General features: G+C 37.6%; 1 protein-coding gene across 1 annotated transcript; it reads left to right on the plus strand.

Annotated features, from left to right (window-relative positions):
• The first annotated feature begins 8,739 nt into the window (after positions 1-8,739).
• Positions 8,740-10,170, plus strand: LOC113782198. Its single transcript, XM_027328107.1, has 4 exons — positions 8,740-8,922; positions 9,005-9,100; positions 9,178-9,643; positions 9,922-10,170. The coding sequence occupies exons 1-4, from the start codon at positions 8,740-8,742 to the stop codon at positions 9,957-9,959; spliced, it is 783 nt and encodes a 260-aa protein (XP_027183908.1). The 3' UTR covers positions 9,960-10,170.
• The last annotated feature ends 348 nt before the right edge of the window (positions 10,171-10,518 follow it).

Genomic DNA, 10,518 nt, shown 5'->3' on the forward strand with positions numbered 1-10,518 from the left:
TTACTTGTGCATGTTGTAAGCTCTAAGTTGAATTGGGTCCTGCCCTTGGTTACTGACCTACTCGAGCCAGAACTGGATTCGGTCGGGTAGGTTGGAACCCTGGGACACCGTTTCGGTATACTCGAGTACTACCACTGGAGGGATAAGGTGATGACCAGACAAACCGAGGGGACAAGGAGTTATAATGTGAAGTTGACCGAAATGGTTCCACTGGAACACCGTATCCTTCAGTATGTGTTTATTTCTGTATCATGAAAACTGTCTTATTGTAAATGTGCCAATGTGAAACCTTGAACTATGCTTATGTTATGCTCAAATTACTCGTACAATGATAACTATCTCATGTTAAGGTCCCAAATATGCAACTTTGAACCATACATGTGGTATGCTCAAATTACTTGATTTATTAGAACTGCTAGAGTGTCTTGGAACCTCACTGGGTTGTGTAGCTCATTCCACGTTTTTGTTTTCCTTAACAGGGTTCGAGACCAAGTGCTCGTGAATAGTGCTAGATTATTTTTTTTAGGAAAAACTTTAAATTGTATTACAGTAGATGGCTGTAGTAAATATTCTTTTGGATTGTATTAAGCTTGAGAGCTGACTAATTGTAAGTATGAAGTGTTTTGGAGTACTTTAAATATATATATATTGAAGTTATTTGAAGTATTCCTAGTTTTGAATTATAGATTGTACCAAGTCCTGGCGAGAGTTGGGCAGACATCCCACTGATACTCTTGGGTTCGCCATTGGGAGAAGTGGGGGCGTCACAAATATCACTTGAGAGAGGCATTACATCATTTAATTCTTCTGAAATTCGCATGAGATCAACAAAATATTTAGTTATTGTCTTGTTATCTTGTTACAACTGAAAGTACTCCAAAGAAATATCATACATCCATGAAAGATTACTTTATTATAATAAACAGATATAATCCTAAACTTCTTTTGTTGCATCACAATGAGAACACATGTACGCAATTCGTGGCTTCATAGAATTGTATAGTGCTTCAAGAATTTGGGCATCATCTTGAATCCACATTAGTCGCTTGTTGTCCTCCGTAGGGAGTCATTTGTGTGATGACGTTACTTTCTTAAACCTGTCAGATAAACCTTAACAATTTTTTACCACTGTTGATAATTAATGTTGTTCAACTTCCAATTTGTGATTTGAGGCGTCACCATTGTTATAACATTAGTGGACGCCACGACACTTTTTGATGAACTTTCAGCCATAATGAATAGCACTTCAAACAAAAAATAATTAAAATTCATGATGAACAGTACCCTGAAACAGTAACGTATGAATAGTAATACAATGAATAGTACGCGTGAATAGGACTTTTACTAGATGTTTAACCCTAACACTAAGATTTTAGCTTTGATTCCATGATAACATGTATTTTGAGAGAAAAACATCTAGTTCACGTATTATAAGTGACCAACTAATATTTATAGTAGTACAAATCTAACAAACTATTTACAAGAATACTTTTACTAATTTATTAGGCAAGCTTGTCAATCTTAGGAATTAGGCAAATGAAGGAATCATTAATGCTGATTGGAAAGGGTTGGAGATCAATGGAGTCATTATTCTTCATCAGAGAAGGAGCTATAAGATCCCAGTATTTCTGAAAAAATATGGGATAAAAGAAGCTATCTAGGCCCGGAGCCTTAATGGTGTTAAAGTTAGGAACAACTTTCTTGACCTCTTGGGAAGTTGGTTTGGAAGACAGATTTCTTGGTTTGTTCATGGAGGTTCCAAAAAAGGGAGAACGAAAAGGTTCAAAAAAAAGTGAAGTAAAATGCTTTGAGAAGAATGGGGAAATGTGATTGTCTAGATCATGCTCCTGATCTAACCAGTTGCTAACCTCGTTTCTCAAAAAGCAAGGATTTTGTTATTTCCCACCCGACAGATTAAAGTAATCTAGAGGAACTTCAAGTTCAGATCATCCCAAACAAGATAGTTAATGCGAGATTTAAGGGCCACAAGCTTTCTCTTTAACCGGAATAGACTCAAGTTCAGCTTGGCGGTTTAATTTTCTAGATTATACAAGAAAAATTGAATGCTTATTATGCATGACATTCTGAATCCTTGCTAATGTATTTAAAATTTTTTGCTTCTTAACAAAGACATTTCAAAAATTGGTCTTACTCCAATCTTTAATAGCATCAGGCACGGATGAGAATGACCGCTCCTGAGCTGTTCACGGCTAGATTTTGGCCAAAAAAAATGTGCGGTCCAGATCACTTCTTGTACCTTGATTTTCACAACGTGTGTGAGGCCCACAAAATCTTGTACTAAAGTTACACGTTGTGCAAACAAAATTATGCCGTGTGTAAATAAAGTTATGCAGTGTGCAAAATGTACAAAATCGCCAGGCAGGAAAGAGAGATCATCTTTAATTGCAGAAGGTAAAAGACTGTTGAATGACTAGTGAAAAGGAAGAGTGGTCAAGTCAAAGCTTTTCTAGATGAAAAGGTAGTGGTCTTAGGATGTATACTGAGCAAGACACGGCAAAGATCAGATTGGCCGACAGAGGCTTCAGGAAATAAATCGCGCCATTCAGGGTTACAAAAGGCACGATCCAGTCTCTCATAGACTAAACCCCCGGCTTTGCAGTTCCTAATCCAAGTATATCTAGGCCCCGCAAAACCCAAATCCAAAAAATTACAAGAATCAAGGCAATTTCTAAATAAATCAGCTGGAGATAGATTAATGAGATTGTCCCAAACTTATCTACAGGGATTAGAACTTCATTAAAGTCTTCTAAACATAACCATGGAAAATTTAAAATCTTGGGCATTTGCAACAACATGCATTTAGATTTTCCCAAAGATTTTTCCTCTCCTCAAAACGAGGACTCGCATTGATAGGTTGTTGGTCAATCAAATATAAATTACCCATTCCACTAAATAAAAATTAGAATGCAGTGATAAATATGATCATCTCCACAAGGGTGGAATGATTTATCCTTTTCCAAAGCAACAGCTTTCTCCCCTTTCCAACATCACCCTAGTCCCTCCTAGTTTGCTAGCCCATCCCTACCGCTGGACTCTCATCTATCCATTACCTCACCTTTCCTTGTTTTACCCCAAGCCCATTTTTCCTTCCCTTCAAACCCTTTCATCTACGACTCCCTACCTCCTGCTTACCCCTTTATAGCTTCCCTTACTCCTACACCCTTTGGCCTCTCCCCATCCACCCCTTGCTGCTGCCTCCCTCCTCTTCTCAGGGCACTAGGCTAGCAATGATTTTGTTTTATTTACTTATTTATTTATTTTTTGGATGCTTTTCTCGAAGTTGTTTTGGGTGCTTTGGATGCTAACCCATAACCACTGTCTTCCTCGTGCTGCTGTTGCTGTGTTTTGGGTATTATGAGGAGATAAGGGCAATGGAGTTCTTTTTCTTTTTTAAAAAATATGTTTATGCTTTTATTCTTTTTGGCTGTTCTTTTGGATGCTTTTTGGTATGTTGATATTTTGTTGCTTTGTCAATATTTTGTTGTTTTGGGTGTTTTCTGTTGATTTTTCCACATCCCACATTTGTTGATTTTTTTCACAGCCCATAAATTTGATTTTTGTGGCAAAATTTGTAATCTCACATCGGTTGGCTCAATGATTAGGAAGGCTATTTAGAGTTATAAATAAACTCTCTACCTTCCCAATCCAATTGTACCAACACCAAAGAATTATACCAATATTTGTAATTCTTTTTTCTCCTAAATTATAAAAGCGGACTGCTTGAACGGTGCTCGAAAATTAGGCAAAATTGGTCTAACTCTGTTATCAATTTTTGGGGTGCGTTCTTTTCTTATATCTTTTATGTATTCCGCATTTATTTGGTAATTTCTTTTCAATTGTAGTATAGTATTCAATATATTTGTCAAATTTATTTGTAGTGTTTTATACGGTTCATTTGGGTGTATTTTTTTATTCGTATGTACATATTATTTATGTATACATGGATTTAATTATGATAATACACCGTGTACGTAAATTCTGTCTAGGAGACTGGATTTTAAGTGGGACCGCTTGTGACCCCTCCAGTCTTTCCTGAAAATTTACTTGGAATGGTAGTTCTGTCTAAGGAGATTGTTTTAACAATCTTTCCTGAGGATTACTGAATCGGTTTAAATCACTAGTTGAATTTTTTGAGTGAAAAATTACCCGATTTTTCCAACAAGTGATATCAGAGCCGAAGGTTTGTCCTTTGGCCTATTTGTAATTTTTTATATATTGAATACTATTATTTGAGTTTGTAATGACATCAGACAATTCCACGTCAAGAATTACATTTGGGACATCAGCTTCTTCGTCTACATGGTCGAGGACTTTAATGTCAAGTTTGAAGTTGGCGATGGAGATATTTGACGGCACTGGCCGTTTCGGCATGTGGCAAGGCGAGGTCATAGACTCTCTTTTTCAACAGGGTCTTGACATTGCCATTAAAGAAAAGAAATTAAATGACATAGAAGAGAAGGAATGGAGTACCATAAATCGGTTGGCATGCGAAACTATTTGATCGTGTTTGTCCAGAGAGTAAAAGTATGTTTTCAAGAACAAGACTTCTGCATGAAAATTGTAAAGGGCATTGGATGAGAAATTTCTGAAGAAGAGTGGTCAGAATAAACTCCTTATGAAGAAGAGATTGTTTCGATTCGATTACCAACCAGGTACTACTATGAATGAACACATCACTATGTTTAATCAGTTAGTAGCAGACTTGTTAAATTTAGATGTGAAATTTAAAAATGAAGATTTGGTTTTGATATTGTTATCACCCCTTTCCGATGAATTTGAACATTTGAAAACTACGTTACTTCATGAGAAGGAAAATGTGTCTTTAGATGCTGTATATTCTATTTTGTATAGTCATGAATTGAGAAAGTAGGATAAAATGAAAAATAAAGTAGTTACATCAGATGAAGCGTTAGTGGCAAGAGATCGTCAACAAAGCTAATCAAAGGGGAGAAGAGGAAGGTCTAAATCGAAAAGTAGAGTTGCCAAAGATGAGTGTGCTTTCTGTCGTGAGAAAGGACACTGGAAAAAAGACTATCCAAAGTTAAAGAAGAAAGGAAAAACTCCGCAAAACGTAAATGTTGCAGAATGCAAAAGTGATGCGGAATCAGATTTCTCTTTGGTTGTATCACCTTTAACATCCCATACAGATGAGTGGATTTTGGATTTAACTTGTACCTACCATATGTCTCCTATGCTGGAGTGGTTCTTTGAATTTAAAGAACTTGACGGTGGAGTTGTGTACATGAAAAATGACAATCCATGTAAAACAGTTAGGATAGGTTCAATTAAACTGCATAATCATGATGGATCCACTAGAGTCTTGAAAGATGTTCGGTACGTGCCGAATTTGAAGAGAAATCTCATCTTCTTGGGACTCTTAGAGTCAAAAGGCCTGAAAGTGAAAATGCGAGATGAAATTTTTAAAGTAATTTCGGGAGTACTTGTGATGTTGAAAGGTGTGAGGAAGATTAATCTGTATTACTACCAAGGTAGTATAGTTGTTGGGACAACAGCAGCAGCAGTAGCAGCATCTTCCAGTAGCAAGAAGGATGCGGAGGCAACAAAGTTATGGCACATGCGATTGGAACATGCTGGTGAAAAATCCTTGCAAAATCTTGCCAAGCAAGGATTGTTGAAAGGTACGAAAGCTTGCAAATTAGAATTTTGTGAGTATTGTGTTCTAGAAAAATAAAGAAGAGTAAAATTTGGCACAGACATCCATAATACCAAGCGTATTTTAGATTATGTACATTCAGATGTATGGGGACCTGCTAAAACTCCATCCCTTGGAGGCAGGTACTATTTTGTTATTTTTGTTGATGACTTTTTCATAAGAGTTTGGGTGTTTACTATGAAAAACAAGGATGAAGTGCTAGGAATTTTTCTTAAATAGAAAGCTCAGGTTGAAAACAGATGGGAAAAAACATCAAGATCTTCTGAATAGACAACGGTGGAGAATACAAGAATGATCCCTTCCAGAAGATATGCCAAGAGTGTGACATAGTTCGACACTTCACAGTTAGAAGAACACCGCAGCAGAATGGGGTGTCAAAGTGTATGAACAAAACACTAGTGGAGAAAGTACGTTGCATGTTGTCTAATGCTGGATTAGGTAGAAAGTTTTGGGTTGAGGCTGTGACATACGCTCAACATCTCGTCAATCGCTTGCCATCATCTGTAATAGGTGGCAAGACTCCATTAGAGGTATGGTCTGAAAAACTTGCAACAGATTATGATTCTTTGCGTATTTTTTGTTCTACTGCATATTATCATGTAAATGAATCAAAGTTTGATCCACGTGCAAAGAAGGCTCTCTTTATAGGCTTTAATGCTGGGGTTAAGGGATACCGGTTGTGATGTCTAGAAGCAAAGAATACCATTATCAGCAGGAATGTTACCTTTGATGAATCTGCCATGTTGAATAAGGTAGCACAAGATAGGACTAGTGGTATTCCGCAACAGGTGGAGTATACGCCGAAACAGGTGGAGTTTGAACAAATAATGGTGAGCCCAACAAACAGCACCATCAGTGACTCTCCCATGACAGAGGAAGAGTCAGATGAGAAAGAGATTTCTACCCAAGAACCTCAACAACAGCAAAAGTCAATTGCCCAAGACCAGAAATTCAAAAACCTGCTCATTTTACTGACATGGTGGGTTATGCACTTTCAGTTGTTGATGATATTCCATCCACATTTTCTGAAGCAGTTCGAAGTACAGAAAATGGTAGATGGAAAGATGCTGTGGAAGAAGAGTTGCAATCACTTCAGAAGAACAAAACGTGAAAATTGACACAACTACCGAAGGGCAAGAAGGCAATTGGATGCAAATAGATATTTGTAAAGAAAGAAGGATTTCCTGACAAGAATGATGTTCGCTATAAGGCAAGATTGGTGGCTAAAGGCTACACTCAGAAGGAGAGAGTTGATTATAATGGGAGTCAAAGAAGCAAGTTGAAATTGACAAAATGAAGGCTCAGTTGAGTAAAGAGTTCGAAATAAAGGATTTGGGAGAAGTCAAGAAGATTCTCGGCATGGAGATAGGTAGGGATAGAATGAGAGGCAAGTTTTGTCTGACATAGAAGCAGTATTTGAACAAGGTACTACAACGTTTTGGTATGAATGGAAATTCAAAACCTGTAAGTACTCCGCTTGCTCCTCATTTGAAATTTAGTAGCCTATTATCTCCAAAGACGGATGAAGAGAGAGCATACATGGCGAAAGTCTTGTATGCTAATGCAGTTGGTTGCTTGATGTATGTAATGGTGTGTACGAGACCCGACATTTCACATGCAGTTAGTGTGGTAAGCAAGTTAATGCATGATCCGGGCAAGAGTCATTGGCAAGCTGTGAAATGAATTCTACGGTATATCCAAAATACTGTAGATGTTGGATTAGTATTTGAGCAGGATGAATCACTTGATCAATGTGTAGTTGGATATTGTGATTCTGACTATGCAGGTGACTTGGATAAGCGACGTTCGACATCTGACTACTTGTTCACGTTTGCCAAGGCGCCAGTTAGCTGAAAGTCTACTTTGTAGTCAACAGTAACTTTGTCTACAACAGAGGCAGAGTATATGGCGATTACTGAAGCTGTGAAGGAGACAATTTTGGCTTCAAGGATTGTTTGAAAACTTGGGAGTTAGTTAAAAACATATTGACGTGTTTTGTAATAGTTAGAGTGCTATTCATTTAGCGAAAAACCAGATCTTGCATGCAAGAACGAAGCACATTGATGTTCGCTATCACTTTATGCGGGCAATTCTCGAAGAAGAGGAGATTTTTCTCCAGAAGATTCGGACTACGAAGAATCCTACAGATTTGCTGACCAAGGTGCTTACAAGATCTAAGTTTGAACATTGTTTAAATTTGATCAATATCCTGCACATTTGAGTTGGCGCTTGAGGGCGCAAATTTGAAAGCACCACAAGGACCGTTTGTTATTGTTGGTTGGGTGAGAAAATTTGTAATTTTTGGTGGGATTAGAAATTATGCCAAGCTATAGATTTGTTGATTTTTTCCATAGCCCACATTTGTTGATTTTTTCCATAGCCCACAAATTTGATTTTTGTGGCAAAATTTGTAATCCCACATCGGTTGGCTCAAGGATTGGGAAGGCTATTGAGAGTTATAAATAAACTCTCTACCTTCCCAATCCAATTGTACCAACACCAAAGAATTACACCAACATAGGTAATTCTTTCTTCTCCTAAATTATAAAAGTGGGCTGCTTGAGCAGTGCTCGGAGATTAGACAAAATTGACCGAACTCTGTTATCAATTTTAGGGTGCGTTCTTATCAATGGTAGAGATTATGGCATAAGATGATGGCAGAAATTGTGGCAAAGATTATGGCATAAATCATGCCCACGATTTGTTCATTAATTGTGTATATATAGTTACCTAGAATAGAATATCAGTAATTAGGACATTAGCTGTAATTAGCTATGTATAGATGACTACCTAAAATAGATTGTACAGAAATTCTTATTTAAGGGAAATGATCATGAAGTAAAAGGCATTCAGCCAATTTACTCAAAAATTGTCATGGTACCAGAGCTAGTCTCTTGAATCCATAGCTGGATATTTGAATCATTTGGTTAGTTTTCTGGGTTGATTAATTTCTAATCAACATTTTGGCTTTGAGATTTTTTGGTCAATCAATTTTGTGATTTCAAAATTGCATTGAATTTTTTTTTCTTTCTCATTTTTTAAGAATGTCTATTGAGAATTCTTTTGGAAGCTCCCCTACAGAGACTTCGGCTATCAAATTTACAGGAAAGAATTATGCGGCCTGGGAATTTCAATTCGGAATGTTTCTGAAAGGGAAGGAGCTTTGTGGTCACATTGATGGGACTTCTCCTGCTCCCAAAAATGAGAAAGAACTTGGTCAATGGGAGGCAAAGGATGCTAGAATTATTTCTTGGATTTTAGCCTCCGTTGAAGCCCATATGGTGAACAATTTGCGTTCATTTGGTACAGCTAGGGAGATGTGGGGTTTTCTGCAATGCATATATCATCAAAATAATACTGCACGACGATTTCAGCTTGAACATGAGATTAGTACCTTCAGTCAAGGTAATCTCTCTATTGAGCAATATTATTCTGGATTTATTAACTTATGGAGCGAATATACTGGTCTTATCTACTCTAAGGTACCTAAGGAGGTTACTCGGGGTGGATTGCTGAATAGAAATCCGGTTCCTTCTTTGGATGTTTGTCTTGGTGAATTATTACGGGAAGAACAGCGATTGGCTACACAATCTGTTCTAAGTGCATCTGGAGGGACATCAGAAGTTGTCAATGTTGCTTATGCTGCACAAGGGAGGAATAAAGGAAAGGGATCAATGCAGTGCTACAGCTGCAAGGAGCTTGGACATATTGCTCGCAACTGTGGTAAGAAATTTTGTAATTTCTGTAAACAGAATGGACATATTATCAAGGACTGTCCTACACGACCAGAAAACAGGCGAGCTCAAGCTTTTCACGTTGCAGTTCCAGATCCTACTGTTATTGGTCCTACACTTACAACCACAAGCACCAATCAGGCTGTTATTACTCCAGAAATGGTCCAACAGATGATTCTCACAGCATTTTCTGCCCTTGGGCTTCAGGGCCAAGGTAAGACAATCTCTTCTACTTGGTTTGTTGATTCTGGAGCATCCAATCATATGACCGGCTCTACTGATTCGTTACAGAATTTGCAGCAGTATACTGGTAGACAAAATATACAGATTGCTAATGGTAGTAATCTTCCAATTACAGCCATTGGTGATCTTGGACATTCTTTTCGTCATGTTTTTGTCGCTCCTAAGTTGTCTACTAGTTTAATTTCTGTTGGTCAGTTGGTGGATGATAACTGTACTGTCAACTTCTCTCATGATGGTTGTCGTGTGCAGGATCAGATGTCGGGGAAGGTGATCGCAAGGGGGCCTAAAGTGGGAAGATTATTTCCGTTGCAATTTGCTATTCCTAAACCTTTATCTTTAGCTTCTATGATTGTTGAAAATAAGGCTGACGTTTGGCATAGGCGATTAGGTCATCCAAATAATGTGATATTATCTAATTTGATGAAGCGTGGTCTTCTTGAACAAAAAGATCAGTGTTCTACTCATGCATTGTCTCTTGATTGTTCTGCTTGTAAGTTAGGAAAGAGCAAAACTTTACTTTTTCCTACTTATGGTAGTCGTGCTAATGCATGTTTTGAGATAATACACAATGATGTTTGGGGCATTACTCCTGTCATTTCACATGCGCATTATAGATATTTTGTGACGTTCATTGATGACTATAGTCGGTTCACATGGATATATTTTTTGCGCACCAAAGCTGAGGTATTTACTGTTTTTCAAACTTTTGTGGCTTATATTGAGACATAATTTTCCACAACTATTAAGATTTTCCGATCTGATAATGGTGGCGAATATGTGTCACATAACTTTCAAGCCTTCTTGCAACATAAAGGCATTCTCTCTCAGCGATCATGTCCTTCTACG

The sequence above is a fragment of the Coffea eugenioides genome, chromosome 9 (assembly GCF_003713205.1).
Source record: "Coffea eugenioides isolate CCC68of chromosome 9, Ceug_1.0, whole genome shotgun sequence".
Taxonomy (NCBI): Eukaryota; Viridiplantae; Streptophyta; class Magnoliopsida; order Gentianales; family Rubiaceae; genus Coffea; species Coffea eugenioides.